The sequence below is a fragment of the Sciurus carolinensis genome, chromosome 12, assembly GCF_902686445.1.
Source record: "Sciurus carolinensis chromosome 12, mSciCar1.2, whole genome shotgun sequence".
NCBI lineage: Eukaryota > Metazoa > Chordata > Mammalia > Rodentia > Sciuridae > Sciurus > Sciurus carolinensis.
Window position 1 is genome coordinate 60,495,505 of NC_062224.1, and position 26,522 is coordinate 60,522,026.

At 38.5% G+C, this 26,522-nt stretch overlaps 1 protein-coding gene and 2 pseudogenes across 1 annotated transcript in view; 2 read left to right on the forward strand and 1 right to left on the reverse strand.

Moving 5' to 3' along the window:
* Smyd3 (SET and MYND domain containing 3) overlaps positions 1–21,384 on the reverse strand; it is a 734,617-nt gene extending 713,233 nt beyond the window's left edge. The window contains exon 1 of the mRNA XM_047521142.1: positions 21,153–21,384. Within this exon, the coding sequence (XP_047377098.1) occupies positions 21,153–21,316 (164 nt within the window). The 5' untranslated portion in view covers positions 21,317–21,384. The remainder of the gene's footprint in view (positions 1–21,152) is intronic.
* Positions 12,407–12,804, forward strand: LOC124962044 (mediator of RNA polymerase II transcription subunit 10-like; annotated as a pseudogene).
* Positions 17,611–18,432, forward strand: LOC124962043 (40S ribosomal protein S2-like; annotated as a pseudogene).
* Positions 21,385–26,522: the final 5,138 nt, after the last annotated feature.

Here is a 26,522-nt window from a genome sequence, read left to right on the forward strand (position 1 = left end):
AGACAGATGATGAGATTTTATACTCTTCTGGAGTGGGTTTAGTATGTTTTTGGTTGTCCAAAGGATAGTTAGGTGGGAGAGGATCTTTGCCATTGTCTTTAAGTACAGTTAAAAGTATTATTAAATGAGGTTTGTATAATTGACAACATAAGAACTGTTTGTGGGTTCTATATCAACATAACAAGCAAAAACTACCTAAACCCAGCATCTCTCCCTATAAGTCCAGTTGTGCAATTTGGAAGACAAGTCAAACTGTCACTATGTCCTGACAGTTTGTATAGAATGCCAGGTACTGCTGCAGCTTATATATAATGTCACTGATCCAGCTGCTCACCTTGTTGTCAGAGAAGAGTGACCAGGCCCCCTGCTCTTCTAGCTCACTCAGGATCCCTTCCTTAACCTTCCCTAAGTTGTAGGGTCCAGTACATGAAAAGTTCAATGGCAAAGAACATCAGAAATTTCTGCAAGCTATTGATGTCATGGAGCCAGGAAGCAATGAGACAGACACAGATTCCGGTTTGTCTTTACTAGTTCCAATGGAATTCCAGTTTGTTGGGTTTTTGTTTGTTTTGTTGTTGTTGTTTTGTTTTTGCTTTCTCTTATTTGACATCCAGATTACCTTCCTGCCAGCTCTGTTATCTTATATAACTTCAGGTCTACCACATAATGTATAGGCAGCGTCATCTTTACCAATTCCCCCGGTAATTTAAGGCCTCATCCCTATAATCCTTATCCCTTATCACTCAAGGGCTCTGTTTCTTTGATCAAAATCTGACTGATATATTCCTTTAGGAAAAACCGACTGACCCCAGAAAATAGCCCTGACAGTGGGAGACTACCAGATAATTATATAGATACCCACTATGTAAGAGTCTGCACAAATGCCTGGTGGTGTTTTTTTTTTTTTTTTTTTTTTTTTTTTTTGCGGTACTGGGGATCAAACTCAGGTCCTTGTGTTTGCGAGGCAAGCACTCTACCAGCTGAGCTATCTCCCCAGCCCCCTGGTGATGTTTTTTAACCAAAAACATTTTAGTGTCTCATTCTTAAACCACTCAAGAAGACAAGATACTTGAGTATAGCCCTTTTATTCTTTCTATTATTTTCCTTTTAATCAGACATTTTCAAAAATAAAATGAACCACATGTGTTCATCAACCAGCTTCAAAAATCATCATCAGAGCAGGGGTTGTGGCTCAGTGGTAGAACACTTGCCTAGCATGTGTAAGGCAGTGGGTTCAATTCTCAGTACTGCATAAAAATAAATGAATAAAATAAAGGTCCATTAACAACTAAAAAAAAATGTTTTTAAATCATCATCACATGGCCAACCTTACATAACTTATACCTTCACCCATACCTCCCAATTATATATTTCACAGCAAACCCCAGACAAAGGTCACTTCACCCATGATATATTTTATAAGGATAAAAACCTTTCACCAGAGCCAGGACCAGTGGTGCATGCCTGTAATTCCAGGAGCTCAGGAGGCTGAGACAGGAGGATTGCAAGATCGAGACCAATCTCAGCAACTTAGTGAAGTCCTAAACAACTCTGCAAGACACTGTCTCAAAATAAAACAATAAAAAAGGGCTAGAAATATGGATCAGTGGTAAAACACCCATGGGCTCAATCCTTGGTACCAAAATTTAAAAAAAAAAATCTTTCATTATTTTTACTGGTAACTTTTCATTTTCAAATAATTTCGAACTGACAAAAACATTGTAAAAATAGTACAAAGAATTCCCATCTGCCTTTCACAAAGATTTCCCAAATGTTAAGGTCATATAAAAAAATAATTATCAAATTAACATTGTTTTAATACAGACTCTATTCAATGACACAAATTGTCCAATTAAAGTCCTATTTTTAATCCAGGATCACATTTTCCATTTAGTTGGCATGCTCTCTTGGTCTCCTTTAATCTGGAAGAGTTTTTCTGTCTTTGTCATCCATGATTTTGATTACTTTGCAGAGTACTACCCAGTTATTTTTCAGACTATTCCTCATTTTCATTTTCGCTGATATTTTCTCATGATTAAATTCAGATTATGCATTTCAATATATGTTCATCACAGAAGGGATGCTGTATCTGTCTCAGTAGCAAATGATATTGATTTGTCCTATTACTGCTGATAATAACTTTGATCACTTAAAGTAGTATCTGCCCAGTGTAAAATTACTGTTTTTCCCTTGTACTTTAATAAGTATCTAGTAAGGGGTCTCTGAAACTGCAAATATCTACTTCTGATCATATTTTGCCCATTCACTTTAGTATTCATTGAAGATTCCTGTCTGAAGGCACTGAATTAGATGCTGAGATCCCATCCAACTCAAACATTCCACCCCATGATTCCATTAGCAAGACTGGGTAGGGAACATAAGCTGCATAAAGACCACATTGATTAATATTTCACAATTCTAAAACACAGATTGATTTCAGTGATGCCCTTTCCTAAACAAGCAAGCTTGAAATATAAGGAAACTCATATAACTTGCTTTATAGCCTCTCTTAAGTAAATTTAAGAAGGGATATTAATAAGTCATATGACTATCTCCATAGATGATGAAAATGCCTTTCTGGAAAAGGTCAACATAGGCTGGTAGAAATTTGCAATCCTCCAGTCTCAGCCTCCCATATCACTGGGATTACAGGCTTCTTCTCCCTGGTTTCAACACCTTCTCTTTTTTTTTCTTTTATTATTTGTGTGGGGGTGGGGCAGGGGGGGGGGGTGCTGGGGGACTGAACCCAGGGCGTTGTGCACGCAAGGCAAGCACTCTAACAACTGAGTTATATCCCCAGCCCAACACCTACTATTAGTAAGACTTTTAAGAAAACAGAAATGAATTAATACTTCCTTAACATAATAAAATATATGTACCTAAATCCTAAAGTTAGTATCTTAATAGAAGACAAGAACACACGAATACCCACTATCTTCACTACTATTAAACATTGTCAGGAGGCATTACTCCATAAAATTAGCCAAGAAAATACACTTAGAGGCATAAAATTGAAAATGAATAGTACTATGTACTTGAAGAGGCAAAAGAGTATTCATAGAAATTAAATACTCCATAATTCTCTATAAAAATTGTGGTATTATTTGAGATATCAATAGGCCAACCAATGGAATAAAGCAAAAACAGACCCAACTAGTATATGATCTAGAACATGATCACTAGAGCAATACACGGACTCAAAATTAACCTTTTCTCTCTCTCTCTCTCTCTCTCTCTCTCTCTCTGTATATATATATATATTTTTTTTTAAACTTTTGTTGTTGTTGCTGTTGTTTATGTTTTATGTGGTAATGGGGCCTCATGCATGCTAGGCTATTGCTCTACCACTGAGCTATTTCCCCAGTCCAAAGATAACCTTTTCAATAAATGCTAGTGGAACAACTGGGTAAGCACATGGAAAAAGATAAAATTAGGTTCATTTCTTAGATCATTCATAAACATGAACTCTAAATGAATCAGAAATCTAAACATAAAAATTTAAAATAAACAAGTCTAGAAGAAAATGGGAGAATTCTCGTATCACATTCAAAGTCAATGGACAAATTACTACCTGAGAGAAAATATTTCCATCATTACCAAAGATAAAATGCTAATATCTCTGATAAAAAATATAAGTTTAAAATCTGGGGGCAAAAATTTATAGAAAAATAGGGCTGGCGGGCTGGGGTTGTGGCTCAGTGGTAGAGCACTTGCCTGGCATGCATAAGGCACTGGGTTCGATTCTCAGCACCACATATAGATAAATAAAATAAAGGTAAAAGAAAAATAGGGCTGGGGTTGTAGCTCAGTGGGAGAGCACTTGCCTGGCATGTGTGATGCTCTGGGTTCGATTCTCAGCACCACAAATAAATAAGTAAAATAAAGGTCCATTGAAAATTAAAAAATGTTTTTAAAAAATTATAGAAAAATGGGCAAAAGATAAATATACACAATTCACAAAAAGATATAAAATAGCCACTAAACATATGAAAAGTTCTTTTTCTCTCATAATGAATTTAAATGCAAATAAAAACTGCACTAAGATTCCACTTCCCACCCATCAGACCAAAAATTCAAAAGTTTAACAATACAATAAGGCTTCAAAACTAAGGAAAAAAAATAACTTTTGCACACACTGCTAGGGGGTTTGTAAAATGGTACAATTCCACATAGGTATACACTCTTTAATCCAAAAAGTCCACTTCTAGGAATCTACCCAGAAGATATAACTATAATAATACATAGATGGTTATTTGCTATGGCAATATGAAAAATTGCAAGATACCAGGAACTACTTAAATATCCACACATAAGAAATAAGAAACAGCCAGGCACGGAGGCGTCCCCTGTTTTCCCAGCTGCTCAGAAGGCTGAGGCAGGAGGATCAAAAGTTCAAAGCCAGTCTCGGCAAAAGCAAGGTGCTAAGCAACTCAGTGAGACCCTGTCTCTAAATAAAATACAAAATAGGGCTGTGGATGTGGCTCATAGGTTAAGTGCCCCTGAGTTCAATCCCCAAAAAAAAAAAAAAAAAAAAAAAAAAAAAAGAAATAAGAAACACAAAATGAACGACTTAGAGCTTAAAGAAGGAAAAGAAAGATTATGAACTGAAAATGGAGTGATTTCCAATAGACACTAAATTTAAAAAAGCAAGTACAAAAGAGCAAATACAGTATGCCACCTTTTGTATAAGAATGGAAAATAAGAACATACACATATATTTGCATATCTTGATGGGGGTAAAAAAAAGGCCAGGCAAAATGGTGCATGCCTAGTCCCAGCTACTTGGGAGGCTAAGGCAGGAGAACTGCTTGAGCTCAGGAGTTCCAGGACAGGTTGGGCAAAACTCCATCTCAAAAATAAAATAAAAAAGAATAAGCCAGGTGCAACTGTCTGAATAGCTGTATCCCCACAAAATTTGCTATATTGAAACTTAATCCCCAATGCAATAGTATTAATAGTTGGGACCTTTAGAAGATGATTAGGTCATGAAGATGGAGTCTTAATGAATGGAATTAGTGTCATTATTTTAAAAAATGCCTCCAGGGAACAAGGCTGCCTGCCCCTTTGCCACATTATGTGAAGACAGCTAGAAGTCACCATCTGTGAGAAATGGGCTTTCACAAGTATCAAATCTGCTGGTACCTTTATCTTGAATTCCCTGGCCTCTAAAACTGTAAGAAATAAATTTGTTGTTTACAAGCCATAGCCTGAATGGACTGAGATCCCAGAAAACAATGAACTAGATTACCTACCAGGGTGGGGAAAGAGAAGCTATTTGAATATGGAAGAGGTTTTTTTTGGTTTATATTTTGGAAGCATGTTAATGTTTTACACATTCAAAAAAATAAATTGAATCCAAAAGGATACCTCAGTGGCTCAGGAGGCTGAGGCAGGAGGATCTTGAGTTCAAAGCAGCCTCAGCAACAGCAAGATGCTAAGCAACTCAGTGAGACTTGTCTCTATATAAAATACAAAATAGGGCTGGGGATGTGGCTCAGTGGTTGAGAGCAGAAAGCTAAAACGGACACCAAAATGAAACAAACAAACAAATTATTTCAAATGAATACCAATAACTATACTGCAGAAAGAATCCAAAATGTAACACAGTATTTAACTATACAACTGTGGTCTTTGGTAGAATAAAGGAAAAGGGAAAATGGCAAACAAAGTCTGAACAGTTTTGAATAGGTTCTTTTTGCTGTGATGTGGGCAAAGCAATTCTAAACAATTTTATACTCTACAGAGTTAAATAAATTAGCAAATAGGCTGAAGATACTGAGGGCAGCAGTTCTCCCTGATGAAGAAAAGACATATAATTACAGAATGGGGCAAGAATACTGAAGAGACATCTATAAGTGAAAAGACTGGTGTAAACTCATGATTTCTACAATGTCTGCATATATTCACGTACATGTATGCATATACTTTCATACTTCCCTCGTCTGCTAAAAGGGCCAAAATGCAAAAACATCGCGGTAGCCCTCAGATCTCAGTCTCTAATATTATTCTTCACTAAAAGAATATTGGAGAATACTGATTCAAAAATTGGGGCAGAAGAACAGAATTAGATTGGAACATTTGTTATGAAGGAAAGCATGGAAATGCTTTAAAAAAGAAACAAAGAGGTTGAAGAATATTACAAAATTTAGGTCAATTAGAGTACCAAATTAATGAGGAATATAATTAATTATAAACCACTGAAAAATGGAAATTCAAGAGTCCATACTGATAATAAAAATAAATAATAAAGGAGAAGAGAGGAGTATTGTTTATGGTAGAATGCTGAGCTGAATGCCAACTGGGGATAGTGATGTTTGAAAAATCAGCATTTTGCAACCGTCATAACAAAGATTCAATGAGCAAAGAATTACCCATGGATGATAAATCTGGGGAAATTTTTAAAGAGCGATTATTTGCATGATGTTAAAGTGTTTCACCACCATTTTTACTTGCAAGAGGGAGAAATACTTAATAGTGGAGAAACTATATAGCCTTACTAGATGATCAAAATTAACGTGATTGGGCTGGGTATGTAGCTCAGTGATAGAGCACTTGTCTAGCATGCATTGAGAATCTGGGTTTAAATACCAGCACCACCCAAAAAAAAAAAAAAAAAAAAAGAAGAAGAAGAAGAAAGAGGAGGAAGAAAAAGAAAATTAACACCATTAATGGAAGGTAGCTAGATGATACCTTGAGGATATATCACTCATGTAACACCCAGTTGAGAATACATATCCTGAATCTACGATGAATAGATAAAGAAAATGGGGGGGGGGGTAATATGTAAATATATATGTATATAATGGAATATTAGCTTTAAAGAAGAATGAAATTATGGCATTTGTGGGTAAATGGATGGAGTTAGAGAATATCATGCTAAGTGAAGTAAGACAAACCCCCAAAACCAAAGGCCAAATGTTTTCTCTGATATGCGGATACTAATTCACAATAAGGTGGGGGGAATCAGGAAGAGCAGAGTTACTTTATATAGGGGAGTGAAGGGAAAGGAAAGGGTATAGGGGTAGGAATGATATTAGAGTGAAACAAACATTATTTTCTCATGTATATAAATGACTGATGTGATCCTACAATATGTATAATCAGAAAAATAGAATTATATCCATTTATGTATGATCTATCAAAATGTATAAATGTATTCTACTCTAATGTACAAGAAATTAGAACAAATAAAAACATTTATTAAAAAAATCATATCCTGAATCTAACCATGAAGAAACATTACATAAATCCAAAATAGGGAACATTCTATTTAAAAAGAAAAAAAAGAAGAGGAAACTGTGCACTTCAGATAAGTAGATATTACACATGCCAAAAAACAATTGTGGGAATGTTCCATATCAAAATAGGTCAAAATGATATGACAGGGGCTGGGGAGATAGCTCAGTTGGTAGAGTGCTTGCCTTGTAAGCACAAGGCCCTGGGTTCAATCCCCAGCACCCAAAAAAAAAAAAAAAAAAATGATATGACAATTCAACACAACTCCTGACCCTAGACTGGATACTATACTGAAAGGGAAAAAAGTAAGTCATAAAATTATCAATTCACTTGACAAAACTGGAATACAGATGGGAAAGTATTGTATTAATGTTAAATTTACGGAACCTGATATGTATGATACATCCCTATTCTTTAGATAAAGAGGCTGAAATACTTAGGGGTAAAGGGCCAAGATCTATGTAACTTATACCTTTAGAAAGAATAAAGTGTGTGTCTGTGTATGTGCCTGTGTGTGTGTGTATGTGTGAGAGAAAGAGAGAGAGAGAGAGAGAGAGAGAGAGAGAGAGAAACACGCAAGCAGAGTGCAAGGTTAAGAGAAAGAGGAAGAAGTATGCAAATGAGGTATAATGTTAATAATCATGGTAAAGGGTACACAGATTTTTTAGTAGTATTCTTATTTTTTTATTATTGTATTCATAATTTCATCTTCTCTTTACAAATTCAGAATGCTTATGCAGATGAAGACAAAGGACAACCATCTGTTATTAAGCTTTTCATCACTGTGACCAAAATACCCAACAAGAACAACTTGGAGGAAGAAAAGTTTATTTGGGCTCACAGTTTCAGAGGTTCGGTCCATGGTTTGACAACTCCATTGCTCTGGGCCCAAGATGAGGCAGAATATCATGGAGGAAGGGTATGGCATGGCAACCAGAAAACAGGCAGAGAGAGAGGAAAAGGGGCCAGAAGGAAGATAAATATTTTCAGGGCACACCCCCAGTGACCTACCTCCTCCAGTCACACCCCACCTGCCTAAAGTTACCACTCAACTAGTCCATTCAAACTAGGATGGACTGATTAGATTGTAGCTCTCATAATCCAACATTTTATCTCTGAATATCCCTACCTTGACCCAGGAGCTTTGGAGGGATAATCCATATCCAAACCATAACACCATCCAAAGACTGTTTGCTCATATATAATACAGGTTTCGCTAATGGCTGCATGGGTTGTTGTCATTTCATTTGAGAAGACTTTGATGAAGCTTCTTGGATACCCTGGGACAGTTTCAGAGATTCAGTCTGTGGTCAGACAGTTCCATTGCTCTGGAGCTGAGATGAGGCAGAACATCATGACAGACGGGTAAAGAAGGAAAGCTAATCTCATGACAGGAAGCAGAGAGAACTCAAATTAAGTAGAACATCTCTCCACTGAATACTAAAAAGTCATATCAGTTCATAGTTTGTATAAGGGAAGGAAAAATTGTGTGTGTCACCCTAACTGGTCCCACATATCCTAGTAGGCTATGAGAAAACCAGAACCAATATTATTCACTAATTCCAACATATACAAGAGAACAAATTCCCAACATCTCAAAATGATACAAAAGGTAAGTTCATTTTCCTGAAACAGTGATTCTCGGAGTATAATCCAGGGACCCCTTGGGGATCATCTCTCAAACCCTTTCAGGAGGAGGTCCACAAGGTCAGAACTATTTTCATAATATGAAGATAGTTTTTGTCTTTTTAAAGTACATTTCATTGTGTGGATTCAGTAATTTTTTAATATCAGCTTCCAAACAAAATATATCAAAGGAAATTCACACTTGGACACAGCCCAGTAAAATGTTAACATTTCAAATATAAAGAAACAAAACTCTTAATAATAACACAAAACCAGATTTCCTACAAAGGAACAAAAAAGTCAGACTTGCTCTACGGAAAAAAAAAATGGACCTTCAGGTGAAAAATAAATAGAAAAATAAATTCCTGACACATGTTTGGCACATCCTAAATATTTGTTAAACAAATACATATTCTTTTGTATGCAAGTTCTCAGAAAATATGCAACCTAGTTATTTTTCTTAATGACGTTACTTGATGTTATGAAGAACACTGAAAGGTAAGTACATACATCAAGTAAATTATAAATCAATTGAAAGAATCATTTAGAAGAATGCACAATCAAGCCAGGCTTGGTGGTGCACACCTATAATCCCAGAAGCTTAGGAGGCTGAGACAGGAGGATTGCAAGTTCAAAGCCAGCCTCAGCAACCACCAGGCACTAAGCAATTCAGTAAGACCCTGTTGCTAAAAAGAACTACAAAATAGGGCTGGGGGGTGTGGCTCAATGATCAAGTGCCCCTGAGTTCAATCCTGGGTACACCCTGCCCCACAAAAAAAGAATGTATCATCATCTAGTTTACAAAAGATAATTATACAACTATAACACATGCCAGTTGTTTGGGGAGGGATACTAAGGTCCTTCTAATACAAAATTCAGCAAAAAATATACCATGATATAAATAAAAGTGGTTAACAGACATGTGGGGGAAATGCTTATTTTATTAAACCATGCCAATTTAAACATCAAGAGAATACCATTTTTACCTACTGAATTTACAAAGATTTTAAATAAAATACCATTGGCAGTGGGAATAGGAAGAAATAGATACTTCTAACATTTTGCTGATTGAGTGAAAGTAACTTGAAAAAATACTTTCTATTGTCTGACCAAACAGCTACTTTAAAATCACACTTCATGAAACTCTATCCCACTAGTTTCTTCAAAAAAGGTAAAATAAATAGCAAAATTTATAAAAACCTACAAGTCTAACAAGATTTAACTGCCTACTTCATTAGTGTTTAGTTCAACATAAAATTCTAGGTGGGAAATAATGTTCCTCAGAATTTTTAGGCATTTCTCTTTTGCCTTTCATCTCCAGGGTTACTGGTATGATGTTTGGCATCTTTCTGATTCCCAATTCTTTTTTATGCAACCCATTTTTTGTCACTTGAAGCTTTTAGGATTCTCTACACATTTTCAGTTTTCATTATACTGGGCACTTACAGATTCCGTCAGTCTTCAAAGTCATGTCTTTTCCTGTTGTGAAATTTTGTTATATTAATATTTTGATAATTTCTTCTCTTCCATTTTCTTTGTTTTCTCTTTGGAACTCTCATTATACAAGTATGTCATCTTGGATCCTCTATCTCACATTTCTAATTTTTTATCTCTTTGTTCTACTTTCTGGGAGATTTCCTCAACATTACATTCAGTTTCTCCGTTTTCATTTTAGTTATTACATTCTTCAATTTCCATGAGTAATATCCTGAGGATTTTTTTTTTAAGAGACAAGGTCTTGATACATTGCCCAGGCTGGTTTCAAGCTCCTGGGCTCAAGCAATCCTCCTGCCTCAGTCCCCCAAGTAACTGGGGCTACAGGTGCATACCACTGTACCTGGCTCAAGGATTTTATTATCTTTTTCTATTTCTTTTTTTAACAAAAAATATTATTTTTGGAGCCTTTCCTCAAATACCCAGTGGTCCTGGACTAGCACCTTTGAGAGTAAAGCACTAAAAAACCCAAAAAGGCAAGGCATGTGAAGAACTTTCTAAAGTATTTCCAGAAGACATGGCTAAGTACCAAAGCATCCAGGGTGAGGATCACTGCCTTCACAGGATTACTGAGGATGGTTGGGCAGATGTTCAGTAGAACATTTCGCCATTGACTACTAACTGGGTAGGAACCCAGCTATTTCACTGGGAGATCTTTACCAGCTTATATTTGCACATCTTTTTTCTTAGCTATTTAGGAAGTATTTTCCTCTCTCTTCCCTGGAGAACCTTTTTGATTCTCATTTTCTCACAACTAGACAGAAGTTTTTTGATATGTAATTCTGCAATACACTGAATGCAGAAGCAGTTCCAAGGATCCAAGTGTGTTCTATTAAGCCAGACATTAGAGAGAGAGATGAAAAAATGTAAAAATATACCTTTTCCACTAAATTTTCTCATTTTAGATAATAGTTTGTTTCTTTAAAATTTTTATTAAAATGTAATATACTGATTTTTTAAAATGTATTTCAAAACTTCTCAGTTTTAAGTTTTTTTTTTTTTTTTTTTTTTTGAGGTGGGGATTGAACTCAGGGGCACTCAACCACTGAGTCACATCCCCAGGTCATTTTGTATTTTATTTAGAGACAGGGTCTCACTGAGTTACTTAGCACCTCACTTTTGCTTAGGCTTACTTTGAACTATGGATCCTCCTGACTCAGCCTCCCAAGCTGCTGGGATTACAGGTGTACATCACCATGCCCCGCAGTTTTTATACCATAAATATCAACAGACATAACCCACATAAACAAAACCTCTTCAGCATCCTCAGTAGCATTTTTTTAATCTCTCCTATTACATTCATTTCAATATTTTTTAGAGTGCACAGGGGCAGCCTCAAATGACAGTGTATATTAAGAGCAGCTAAAATCCCAGGCAATAGCCCACTGCTTCAAATCTCTTCCTGTGAGCTTCAGTGGCAACCTTGAAAGGAATAACAGCTCTACAGAAGATACTCAGTAGATCTCAAAAATGGTAGTACACATAGAGAAGAGAAAGCCAAGTGCAGGGGCGGGGTGGAAATGGGTATTCCAATGAGAACAAATCACTGACTGCTGCATAACAAAAGGGTATAAAACAAAAACCAGACAGCAGTTGGTTCATCCTGAAGGTGTGTGGCCATCTGGAGAATTCAGGATCAGTTACTACTGGGAGCAAACTAGGTACTCTGTACCAACAGAAGTCACAATGGCTTTAGTGAGGAGAAGGCTACGCTACTGAGTTCCAGAAACCATCCTCTATACCCTTCCCACTCTGGAAAAAACACCAGGCTGCCTGGAAAAAGAGAACAACTTATTGCTATCCACCAAGCAGGTGATGCTGTTCGATTAAGAACATCCTCTGCTGTGGCATTCATAGGACCAAATGATTTCAGGTTCAGGGTTCAGCCCTACAGCTCTTTCCCAAACTTCCCTGCAGAAGAAAAGGAAGAAACAAAAGAAACAGGAATTATAACTTCCACTTAAAAAGAAAAACGGAAAGGAAGTGGGAGAGCCACAAAGCATCTACCACGGAATAGGCTGTGGCTGTGCCATGGGGTCCAGGCAGGCCAATGGCAGAGAAGTTCAACCACCTGGAGGCGCACCTGGAGAAGTTCCTGGAGAACATTCGGGAGCTTGGCGTCACTGTCATTGACTTCCAGTCCAGCAGCCAGGACAAGCTCCACCAAAAGCTGAATTACTTTTTTACTGGCTTACAGGATATTGATAAGTACAGTCAACAGCTTCATGCTATTACTGTACCTCTAGAAGTTTTTGAATACATAGATCAAGGTGAAACCCCAAACTCTACACCAAAGAATGCCTCGAGAGGGCTTTAGCCAAAAGTGGGCAAGTTAAAGGCAAGATTGACACAATGAAGAAATTTAAAAGCCTGCTGTTTCAAGAAGTTTTTCCAAAAGATATGGCTAAGTGCCAAAGCATCCAGGGTGAGGACCACTGGCCTTCCTAAGCCTGGAAAGACCCCAAGTCCTTGATGGACCAGGACTGTACCAGTAGAAGGCCATAATTGTCAGCACTGACAGTGCTTTCCTGCCAATATGGACTGGCCCTGAACGTGTCCCCATCCCTACTGTGCCTGTTGTTAGAACTCATGGGTTTCTGGGGCTGGAAAAGAAAGGGAGCTGTGCCCCAGCTGTCTCTATAGCCCTTGACTAGCAGCCCCACATCCTTGGAGGTGATTCCTTTCATTCTCTCAGTGGATAAAGGGCACAGGACGAATCCTGGAAATATTAAATGTGATCAGCAAATTAAAAGTTCAAAAAATTCTACTTGCTATTTTCCTTTTTATGTAGTCCTTTCTGTTCCATTCTATTATGATATCAGAAAACTAAAAAAATGGTTTTATATTTTACACTTTCAAATGTAGTACACAATGTGTAACTGCTTTCATGAATTTCAGTTAGACAAATGCATAAAGTCTGAGTATTTAGAGAGCTAAAAAAAGAAAAATGAAGTCATATCCAGATCCTCATCCAACACACCTTATTCTCAATTCCTCTACCTTATTTCATTTCAAAGTCTATGACTCTCAGGTAAACCATTAGCCTACCCAGGAATGTGCAAATCATGGCTTCAAGTCATCTCTCAAAGTTCTACCTATGAAATGATTTCACTACTCCTTTGACATTCAGTCTTCCCCAGGATGGTCTCTAAGACTTGTACCTGGTACCAACATATTTCCCAAAATCAGTCATCAACCCAAGTAATGTCTTTTATTCATTATATGAGTCTGGGGAGGGCTTTCAGTGTCCATTTGGTTCTTATTACTCTATCTTGGATCAAGAAGCCAACATGAGAATTCTGCCTTTGCTGAACTATTCACCCCAATATCTAACATTCTTGGTAACTTCATTTATTCAGAAAGTTCATCTATCACCTCAGCCTCTCAGATTCTGAGATTATAAGAATGTAATTTTGGGGCTGGGGAGATAGCTCAGTTGGTAAAGTGTTTGCCTTGCAAGCACAAGGCCCTGGGTTCGATCCCCAGCACCACAAAAAAAAAAAAAAAAAAAAAAAAGAATGTAATTTTTTTATTACTCCAGACCTCAGCCACTTTCTGCTATTCCTTAATATATCAATATATACACTACTTATAAGCATATATATGTCAAGTTAACCCATTCTGACCATTCTACCTTATCTTTGACCACAACAGGTCCTCTAATCCAACGATTCTACCACATTTCACTATTACCCTTCTCAGGACCTCATTCCCTAATTTAGAAGCCATGATCGATGATTACATTCTCTCTTATCTACAACCTCCAATACCTAACCCCTCTTCATCACACTAACCTGAAATCCTGGATAAATCCAATTCTCAGAGCCAAGTAGTTATCCATTGGGAGAGAATATTTTAAAAGCATGACCTTCTTAAGCATTCCTTACTTTAAATAAATAAACACCAGTTTTAAATGGACCCTCAGAACTTTCCAATGACCATATCTTTCACTAGGCAATTTACTCATCTCTCCTATATTACTGCAAACCTTCTACAGCCAAGCTACTTAGCAACCACTTCCCTGTTTGTCTCAAATCTTCCACCACTGCTTAGGCTTCAATGGAACCTCTTCTTACCCAAGACATGCAGCTATTTCCTCCTGCCTCTACCCCAGGCTCAGTCCTTTGACAGGACAAACTCCAACATCTTACATTAGGATAAACCCTAATGTTCCTTTATTGCCTGTTCACATTTACTCACGCTGCAACTCAAATGTAGTTACCTTATTTTCTATAATTGATCTAATCTGTCTCCTTTACATGTGCTGTTCATTCAATAACTAATCTAATATTCTTCATTAAAATATACCCTAATAAAGAGGCAAGAAACTTAAAACTTGTCAAATAATGCCTCAATCTCTTCCCGTTAATATTCAGACTAAATTAAACACCTTACCAGGACTATTTAAATGGCTGCTTTCAGGTAAATTTTTTTCCCAAGATCTTATAAGATATCCTTGATGATGCGTTATAGGGTGTCTCTAGATCCTCATTGGTCTTTGCTGCAAGGAGACAGTCAAGTCCTGTGGCTGGACTGGTGCCACCTCATCTTTTGGGATGTCATGCTGGCTTCCATCCCTGGTGTCCATGGTCCTGAATGAGTCTATACTCACATAGTCCTATGTCATAGGGCCTGCTAGTCCACAGGACTCTAAGCTCTTCCACCTTCCTCATAGTGGTATGGGAGCACCCATACCACCTCCACAGACTCCTCTATCTAACCACTTCCTTCTATCACTGCTATGCCTCAGTGTTATCACTAACCTTCATAGCTATCCCTCTCAAGAGCCCCAAAGTAAGAGGGCTGGGAATGTTGTTCAGTGGTACAGCAACTGCCTAGCATGTAATTAAACCCTGAGTTTAATCCCTATTGCCACCACCAAAAAAAAAAAAAGGAGCAGAATCACCTGTCCATACTGGTAACTGTCCTCTAAGTCCATTTAACACCCTCTTTGTATCCCCAGAACTTTAACCAAATAAGAAAGTTCCAAACATGTAATTCTCACAATTTGCTTTCCCTACCTGTTCCCCTTTTTTCCACAATCCACCAGAGCTGAAAAGGATGGACCTTTCACTTCCAAGCAAACCTCCTTCCTCCTGGGAGGTACTAGGTCTCAACCTCAGGTTTAATGTAATATACTCTTTACTCTTCAGAAGAAACTATCAGAATTTGCCAGTGGTAGCTCTTGATATGGAAGCTATAGGCAACTTGGAACTTTGGAAAACCAAAGACAAACACAGTGACTTAAAATTCCCCAAAATATTATCCTTTCCAAAATTCAACAATCAGCCTGTAATACCAGCAGCTCGGGAGGCTGAAGCAGGAGGATCATAAGTTCAAAGCCAGCCTCAGCAATTTAGTGAGGCCCTAAGCAACTTAGTGAGAATCTGTCTCAAAATAAAAAGGGTTGGGGTTATGGCTTGGTGGTTAAGCGCCCCTGGGTTCAATTCCTAGTACTAAAAAATAAAAAAATAAAAAATTAATTAATAAAAAATTTTAAAATTCAATTATTAGCATCTACAATGTGCTTTATATACTAAGGATATAAAAATTAGACTTAGGTTACTACTTCAGTGGGTAAGGAGACCTACAAACACAAAAATAACAATGAAATTTTATGTCCTACATTTACCAAACAGAAAATATGCCTAACCCATTTGTCAAATGATCTTTTCTATCTCTATCAAACTAAAAATGTGTATGACAGCAGGACAATATAAATGATTTCATGTCACAATGTCATTGTCAATTAGTCTTTCTCTGACTTATATACTTCATTTTCTTCTCCACTCACAACATGAAAAACCAGAAGCCATACCTTAATGAGAAAAAAGCAAGAGAAGTCATGAAGCAGGTTCAAGTTTCTCCATTATCAAAATTAAATATGCAGACTGGGCTAGGGAGATAGCTCAGTCGGTAGAGTGTTTGACTTGCAAGCACAAGGCCCTGGGTTCAATCCCCAGCCCCCCTCAAAAAAAAAAAAATGCAGAACTAAAGCATCAATCAAAAGAGCCCTGGGGGGGGGGGGGGAATGGGGAGTCCCAGAGCAAAGGGAAATACATATAACACTGTAACAACCATTTTCAGAGACCAATGAAGTAATCACAACAAATGTCTTCTTTAGTTCTATTTTGGTATGTCCCTCCCCACACCATGAAACTTAATTGTTACAAAGTACATAAGAGTTTTTTAAATATATTTTCTAGTTGTAGATGGACACAATACCTTTATTTTATTTATTTTTATGCTGTGCTAAGGATCGAACCCAGTGCCTCACATGTATTAAGCAAGTGCTCTACCACTGGTCTACAACCCATAAAGTACATAACATTTTTATTCCATTACTTAATTTATATACAAGACAACAATAGAAGAGCAGTTTCAGTTAGCAGAAAAATTCTATTAGACATTTATACGACCATCTAAGAGCACACTGTGTGCTAAGTGTTAGGCCTACAATAATTGAAAGATGCAATATCTGGTCTCAGGGACTTCATAATTGACAGTTGATAAAAAGACAAATTTTTACTTATAAGAGAAGCAACAAAGACACTTAACCCCAATGATGGGCATTCAAAAGTAGTGGAAAACTTGACAGAATGATGCACAAACATTTCCCCAGCAATATTTTGCCGGGGTCCTAGGTGGATGGCAGGCGTTGCCACGGTGGAGAAACAACAGACAGAGACACCAAGTGTTCTGAGGCTGAATCTCTATCTTTATTTTTCTGCCAGCCTTTTTATACATTTTTTTCTTTAGTAATGATTGTATCATTTTGCAGTTAGTTCAAAATAAAAAAAAATAAACTTTCAAAAGTACAACCTATGCTTCTTCCCAAAGTATACATTCCCTCTGTGTGACAGCCCAGACCAAAACAACCTTATTTCCCAGCCAGACCAAAACAATCCCGTCCCCCAGCCAAACTGAGGGCACCACGATGTGCCAACCTTCAACCTCCAGAACAAACACATCACTAGATTTTCTGAGAAATCACCCCCACCATGAACTCCAGTGTTTAATAGTGAAAAGCTTTTATTATTATTAACAAAGGGCAAAGAAATCAACTTATAGTTAATATTTATTCTATTTCATTTAATGGCAGACTACAATCTTATTTTGATTCTCAAAGAATTAGACTAAACATAGGAAAAACACAAATTATATTGACTAACCCAAATATTTTTTATTATGTAAAGTATCTCTAGAATCAATTATTAAAACTAGGAAAGCACTTCTTCTCTGGGAAAACACCAAATGGCAGATGACACCGGTGCAGCTGGAGGGCCCAGGGGCCCTGGAATGGGTGGCCGCAACAGCTTCCACAAAGGCTTCGACAGCGGTCTTGGAGGTCGGGGGTGGGGCCTAAGACAAGGAGTAGATCCTGGTCACCAAGCTGGGTTGCCTCGTCAAGGACATGAAGATCAAGTCCTTGGAGGAGTTCTACCTCTTCTCTTTGCCTATCAAGGAGTCTGAAATCATCGACTTCTTCCTGGGGCGTCACTCAAGGATGAGGTTTTGAAGATCATGCCTGTGCAGAAGCAGACTTGTGCTGGTGTTTGTAGCTATCGGGGACTACAATGGTCATGTTGGATTGGGAGTAGAGTGCTCCAAGGAGGTAGCCACTGCTATCTGAGGGGCCATCATCCTGGTCAAGCTCTCCATTGTTCCTGTGCAGAGAGGCTACTGGGGGAACAAGATTGGCAAGACCCACACTGTCCCTTGCAAGGCGACTGGACGTTGTGGTTCTGTGCTGGTGCGGCTCATCCCTGCCCCCAGAGGTACTGGCATTGTCTCGGCCCCTGTGCCCAAGAAGCTGCTGCTGATGGCTGGTACTGATGACTGCTATACTTCTGCTGGGGGCTGCACTGCCATCTTGGGCAATTTCGCTAAGGCCACCTTCGATGCCATCTCCAAGACATACAGCTATTTGACTCCTGATCTCTGGAAAGAAACTGTGTTCACCAAGTCTTCCTATCAGGAATTCACTGACCATCTTGTGAAAACCCACACCAGAGTCTCTGTACAGAGGACCCAGGCTCCAGCTGTGGCTACAACATAGAGATTTTATAAAAAAAATAATAAAGTGAATGAAACCTGTAAAAAAAAAAAAAAAAAAAAAAAAAACTAGGAAAGCAACAAAGGCTAAACACCACATCCAAGCTCAGAGGAATGCCTCTTTATCCATCTATATTTAGAAATTATTATACTAAAGTAATCACAGGCTCCTTTTAACTCAAGCATAGTTACAATTGTTTATTTTTCATATATTTTATCTATGTATTACTACTAAATTTTTATTGTATACTATTTTGTGTCCCAATACAGTAAAAACTTCCCAATGTTTTTCCAATAAGTTTCTAATGATATACCGATTATTAATATTAAAAAGCAACTATACATGGAGACATGCCACACCTATGGCCCCCAAGAGGGAGAATGATCTTTCAACAGAACCGTGTCAAGTGTTGAGTCCTCTACTCCAACAGAACCGTGTCAAGTGTCAGAGCGGTAGGAAATAGATGCAGCATATTTTCAGGCTGCAGTGACTACCAAGTAGGCACCTGAGAACACTACAACACTACAACCACTGAAGTGGAAGTGTTCAATGAAGTGCCCACTATAACACAAGTGAACTATGGTATAGATGGTTGCCAGATTGGATGGATGAACAGACAGACAGATAGATAGATATCCTGGCAACCCAAAATAAGCAAAAAATATTTTTTTGTGTAAATAACTAATAAGCAACTATCTGTTAGTAAGCACGAAGAATCCATCTATTCAGTCTGTTTTGTTTGGATTCTTGCCATTAATCTTCATCCCTTTGTCTATGTTTATACTTGTTGATTTCCCAACTGGATGAATATTCATGGAAAGTAGATCCTGCCTCCTATCTTAAAACCAAAAAGATAAAATACTCACCTTCTCAAATTCCCTTGAGGCTAGTCTAAGCTCAGCCAATCCAAAAGAACGACAGAGGACTTTGAATCAGAAGTTAATATCACAAAAAAGAATGACTGAAAGAGCAACTCTATAGTAACAACCAGTATTCCAAAAAGCAGCAGCAAGATTCAGTTTCCATGATATTGGTGATACATGCTGCAGAATCATTTTTACCAGGCAACAGAAGTGATATATTCCCAGACCCCAACCCAACTACTCCTATGGTGCAATTCTGACATAGTTCCTACCCACTTTCAGAGCCAGGATTCTCCGGATCATAAAGTAATGCTTAAAACTTCCCAATACCCTTTGAAGAAATTTCTTTTTTGTTTAAATCACCACAGTTATTGCAAGAAAAATGAGTGACAGCAGAAATGGCAAAGAATGACAAGTTCATTTCTGATATTTCAGTTACTCATTTGTCACCATTTCATCATTCCAAAACTTTTCTGTTCCAAGAACTAAATTGTGTCTTCTCCATCAATTAAACAAACAGTAAGTGCTCTGCTTTAAACTATATTCAAATTCAGTATACACGCCAAAGGATGCAATAGGTTAAAACAGTCATACCTTCTTTAATTTGCTTGAATAAGAATCAGAGATGTATGACTTTAAATGCTGAGGACTCCCATAAAAAGTCAAGTCTTAAAAGAATGAATTACTTTCAAGCCCGCAGTTTATATAAACTTCAAGGTGCTCTCTCCTTAACAGATTTGTGTGTGTGTTGTCATCATTACTTCAGAAGACAACAGTACAATTATTTGGTAACTAAAATGCAAATTGAACATTCCTAAATCATGAACCAAATAAGAACATAAGATCAATGGTAAAGCTACTGATTACCTCCCTGCCTCCATTCATCCCAATTCCAGTCTGATAATCTGCAAAAGAAGCCAGGCTCAAAATCATCTGACCATATCAAACAGAGTTCTTCTCCGTTGTGCATGGTAGAAGCTTAATAATATTTAAATGACTGCAGTTCCTATGACTAAATGTATAGTATATATATTTCCATAAATTAATTTCTCATAGCACTTGAAACCAGCACAGTGCTTCCAGGCTTGCAAAACACTACATGAATTCTCACAACTAGATAGCTGCTGAAGAGTTAGACTTGCCTGCACTGTCACTAATTGGCAAAGCACACTGTAGAATCTCAGTAACAGGCTACCACAATACTTTATTTGCAGTCCTTTTTCAGTCCTTCTGATACACTGTAACTCTTATCACTTGACCTGCCCCCTAAGGATTCTTAAGGATATCCCATTCATCTTTATATCCCCGAGTCACACAAAACCTAGACCATAAGAGTGCACCATAAACACTTAAGATTCTTCTGCCTTCTCCAAGCCTAGTTCTTTGCCGGCGGAGCCTCAACTCTGAGACTGCTTTATACACAGCCCTGCTCCTTCACACCCACCCCTGACACTTAAGATTTCCATAGCCGCCCTAAAGAAGCTTGTCGCACACGAAAGAGACTTTTTTTGTTCCCCAGCAAAATTACCCACAGTCAACGTTTCCCCTTAAGTCTGCAACACTGGCTCCCCCAATTCTTATTGCAACCCTGAGGTGGAAGGAGTAGCCTGGGTAACCGGTCCTGCTTCGTTCGCCCTGCAGAGAGGCTGGGATCTCTCAATCTGCTCCGCTGGAGCGCAAGGGGTCGTCCCGGCGGGGCCTGTCAGAGGCGACCTGCCCGCAGGAACACGCGTGGGGTCCCGTGATCTCCACAGAACTGCCGAGCTCCTGTACAGCTGGGAGCAGGTGGAGTCCTCCGAGGACTGTCCGCCCCACGCTCCCAGCACTCTGACCCTGCACCATTCGGGACTCAGGTGGGCAAGGCGCTCCATACGTACCCAAGGAGGCAGCGGTCGCAGACGACGCCACGACTCCCCTTGCACACCGTGTACGCCAAGGGATCCGAGCGGAAGAGCAGCTCCCCGGGTCGTAACGGGGCCACAGCGCGCAGCCCGTTTCCCCGGTCGGCGGTCGTGAACTTTTCCATCTTCAGCGGCTCCATCCTTCCGCAGTACCTGCACCTCAGCCGTCTACCAAGTCCCGCAGCTGGTGTCTCGCGGGCTGCCGGAACCCGCGCGCAGGCGCCCTGCGCACACGTACGCCCGAGGGGCGGGGCGGCCGCGGCGGACCTCCGAGCATGCCCAGACGGGGTCCTGCGGGAGCGGCGGCGCAGGTCTCTCCTACGGTTTGCTGGGCCTGCGGCTGCAGACTGCTCTGCCGAGGGAGGGCGGGTTTCTTTCCTTCCAACAATTCATGATGATAATTTTAATGCAGACGGAAAAGTTAAAAGAACAGTGCGGTGAACACCTGTATACCCTCCACGTGGATCAAACAATTCTTGTTGCCATTTCTGGTCGCTCACTCTACCAATCTATGTGTATTTGCTTCCATTGTTAAAACCATTTCAAAGTTGTTGTGATGAACATTTGGAAACAAAGTTACAGACATTATAACAGTTCATAACTAATACGTTTCATCATAACATTTCATAGATATTTTAATATTCATTTTCACCGAATAAGAATATCTTGTGCTGGGGTGTAGCTCAGTGTAGAGCTCTTGCTTAGCATGTACAAAGGCCCTGGATTCAATTCCCAGCACCGCAAAATAATAAATAAAGGGTCGGGGCGGCAATATACTATAAAACTACAATGTCGTGATTACACCTAAGAAAATTATACCAGAAAACAAAAAATACACTGACTTAAAGAATGTGGTGTCTTTAACAAGACTCCAATGAAAGATCTTTTTTTTTCCCCCTGATATTGAATCTTCTAAGGGTAGAAGTTAGGAACCTTGTAAAATGTGTTTTCAGTATTTGATTTTTGTATTTCATGTAGTCATTTGACTTGTTTCTCTATTTCCTATAGTGCAGTATACTGCAGGCTAAGTTTAGATACTAGAATCTAAAGACCTGATTTGATTCAAGTGAAATATTTTTTTTGCAAAAAAAAAAATACTATGATAGTATTCAATTCATATTGCTTCACTTCATGTCAGAAGGTGCATAATATCAGGTTGTCCCACTTTTAATAAAATTAACTTTGAAGCCGGGTGTGGTGGTCCACATCTGTAATCCCAGCGACTCGGGAGACTGTGGCAGGAGGATCGAAAATTCAAAGCCAGCTTCAGCAAAACTAGATGCTGAGCAATTCAGTGAAACCCTGTCTCTAAAAAAAATACAAAATAGGGTTGGATATGTGGCTCAATGGTCGAGCACCCCTGAGTTCAATCCCCGGTACCTCTCCCCCCACAAAAAAGTTTGATCAGTTGGTTAAAGTGATGGCTGCCAGGGCTAGGGTTGTGGTTCAGTGTTAGTGTACTCACCTAGCACTCTTGAGCCCCTGGGTTTGATCCTCAGCATTCCTCCATCCCTCATCCCTAAAAGTCACATTAAAAAAAAAGAGTGAAATAAAGTTATGGTGTCTACCTATTTAAAAAGTGGTGGCTGCTAGATTTCTTCTTTATAAACATTTTACAATATAGTAATATTGTAATAATGTTAGTATTAATATTACAGTAATATTAGTAAGTAAAACTGTGGGTGATATTCAGGTACTATGAAACTAGTTTTATTCCTGCAAAATGGAGAGATAGACTTTTGAGACTTACTGGAATAGTTCAAAAGTGGTTTTCAAGTAGTAAAAAAACAGTGGACCTGGATTCCAAAAACATGGATTTTAGTCCCAGCTCCACCATGTAATCTCAAGTAACTTCTAAGGCTGTTTATACAATGAAGATGATAATACCTTAAAGAGTGATGAGGATTAATCTTTTGAAAGAATTTGAAAAATCTTTAAAGCACCATAAAATGTAAAAAATCATTAGACTGAGTTAAGACTTAAAAGTCTATAATATATAATGCCTGCATACTGAATGCTACCAGAGCTACCAGGATAATTATCTGATACTAGTGGATAGTATTAAGCATGATACATAGAAGAAATCAAAAGATTGTTTACTGACCTAATAGCATATCATAAGGAGTTCCCAAGAACCAGGTCCCCAGTTACTAAGGACTGTGAGACAGAGTTCTTAGGAAAAAAATGTTAGATGGAATGTTCTAGTCTTACCAGTTCCAAGAAGTGATTCCAGATATCCAGATATGACCTATTCTCCCTAATGTATGTCTTATTCCTCCATTCCTCATCTCTAAAAGTCAACTGTCCTGAAGCTTTAGAGGAGTGTCTCCTTCATTCAGTCTTTCTCCTAGCCTGTTCTCTGCTTCATTTCCTATTGTCTGAGGCTTGGATGTAGGGCTGATGATGAGCCATCTTCCACTATGAAGAAAAAAGCAGTATCACAGAAAATGCTGCAACAGGAAAGCACCCTACACTCCTGGACTGTTCACCTTGTTGGACTGTTACGTGACAGAGACAGCTTGTTAAGTCACTCTTTTTCAGTCTGTGTTAAAGAAGCTATACCGATATTGTCATTTCCAAGTCTTCTTTGCAGTAAAGATGCAGGCACAAGACCCAGGATTTGCCCATCTAACCCACCCACTGCAGAGTTGTGAGGGCTGAAGGAGCTCCAGCAATTCTGGTTGTTAGCAGTGTCAGCAGCATGCCCTCACTGGACCAGTTCTGAGGCTTGAATTCACTGGATATATAGACCTCATGATCCCATACCTACTTCTCTAGCCTTCCTGGCAATTATGTGTGCAAAAATCCCAACCCTCTAGTAATTTCTGTCTTAAATCAGTCATAAAATTTATTTTTATTTATTTGTTTGTTTGCAAGACAAATACAAAACCATATCAGTCTTTGCCCTCTCACAATGCCCAACTGTGCTAACCTTCTTTCAGTTCCTGAAGAGTGCCACAGTCTTCCCAGGCATAAAACACACTTGCATGTGAGTATACACACCCATGTACATCCCATCTCATGGTTAATTCCTTCCACTTCAGTTCATAATAAGCTTAGACCCTACTAATTGTCCTATTTAAAGGGACCTTCCTGGGCTAGGATTGTGACTCAGTGGTAGAGCACTTGCCTAGCACTAGAGCACTTGTTTAGCCCATGTGAGGCACTGGGTTCAATCCTCAGCACCACATAAAAATAAATAAATAAAATAAAGGTATCTACAACTAAAAAACCAACCAAACAAAAAAAAAAACCTTCCCAGAACACTCCATACACACTAGGTTCCAAGTGCCATTTTGTAGCAAAACAATATTTTGTCTTTATAATTCATAATGATTTGCAATTATTTCTTTTTTTTTATTTTTTTTAATTGTATACAAATGGGATACATGTTGTTTCTCTATTTGTACATAGAGTCAAGGCATACCATTTGTGTAATCATACGTTTACATAGGGCAATGATGTTTATTTTTTTTCCCCTTCCCCCCAACCCTCCCATCCCTCTTTTCCCTCTATACAGTCCTTCTTTCCTTCATTCTTACCGCTCTCCTTATCCCTAACCCTAAACCTAACCCTAAACCTAATGCTAACCCCTCCCACCCCCCATTATATGTCCGCATCTGCTTATCAGCGAGATCATTCGTCCTTTAGTTTTTTGAGATTGGCTTATCTCACTTAGCATGATATTCTCCAATTTCGTCCATTTGCCTACAAATGCCATAATTTTATCATTCTTCATTACGGAGTAATATTCCATTGTATACATATGCCACAGTTTCTTTATCCATTCATCAACTGAAGGGCATCTAGGTTGGTTCCACAATCTGGATATGGTGAATTGAGCAGCTATGAACATTGATGTGGCTGTATCTCTGTAGTATGCTGATTTTAAGTCCTTTGGGTATAGGCCAAGGAGTGGGATAGCTGGGTCAAATGGTGTTTCCATTCCAAGCTTTCTGAGGAATCTCCACACTGCTTTCCAGAGTGGCTGCACTAATTTGCAACCCCACCAGCAATGTATGAGTGTTCCTTTTTCACCACATCCTCGCCAACACCTATTGTTGCTTGTGTTCTTGATAATCGCCATTCTAATTGGGGTGAGATGAAATCTTAGGGTAGTTTTGATTTGCATTTCCCTTATTACTAGGGATGTTGAACATTTCTTCATATATCTGTTGATTATTTGTACATCTTCTTCTGTGAAGTGTCTGTTCATTTCCTTAGACCATTTGTTGATTGGATTATTTGTATTCTTCGTGTAGAGTTTTTTGAGTTCTTTACAGATTCTGGAAATTAGCGCTCTATCTGAGGTATGGTTGGCAAAGATATTCTCCCACTCTGTAGGCTCTCTCTTCACATTTCTGATAGTTTCCTTTGCTGAGAGAAAGCTTTTTAGTTTGAATCTATCCCAGTTGTTGATTCTTGCTTTTATTTATTGTGCTATGGGAGTCCTGTTAAGGAAGTCTGATCCTAAGCCAACAAGTTGAAGATTTGGACCTACTTTTTCTTCTATAAGATGCAGGGTCTCTGGTCTGATTCCGAGGTCCTTGATCCATTTTGAGTTGAGTTTTGTGTAGGGTGAGAGATAGGGGTTTAATTTCATTCTATTGCATATGGTTTTCCAGTTTTCCCAGCACCATTTGTTGAAGAGGCTATCTTTCCTCCATTGCATATTTTTGGCACCTTTATTCTAGGTTTTTTATTCTTCCAGATGAATTTCATAATTGCTTGCTCTATTTCTGCAAGGTACATCATTGGGATTTTAATTGGAATTGCATTGAATCTGTATAGCACTTTAGGTAGTATAGCCATTTTGACAATATTAATTCTGCCTATCCAGGAACATGGGAGATCTTTCCATCTTCTAAGGTTTTCTTTAATTTCTTTCTTTAGTGTTCTGTAGTTCTCATTGTAGAGGTCTTTCACCTCTTTTGTGAGATTGATTCCCAAGTATTTTATTTTTTTTTTGAGGCTATTGTGAATGGGGTAGTTTTCCTAATTTCTCTTTCTGAAGATTCATCACTTATGTATAAAAATGCATTGGATTTATGAGCATTGATCTTGTAACCTGCTACTTTACTGAATTCACTTATGAGTTCTAAAAGTTTTCTGGTGGAATTTCCAGGGTCCTCTAAATATATAATCATGTCATCAGCGAACAGGGATAGTTTGAGTTCTTCTTTTCCTATTCGTATCCCTTTAATTTCTTTGGTTTGTCTGATTGCTCTGACTAGAGTCTCAAGGACGATGTTGAATAGAAGCGGTGAAAGAGGGCATCCCTGCCTTGTTCCAGTTTTTAGGGGGAATGCTTTCAGTTTTTCACCATTTAGAATGATATTAGCCATG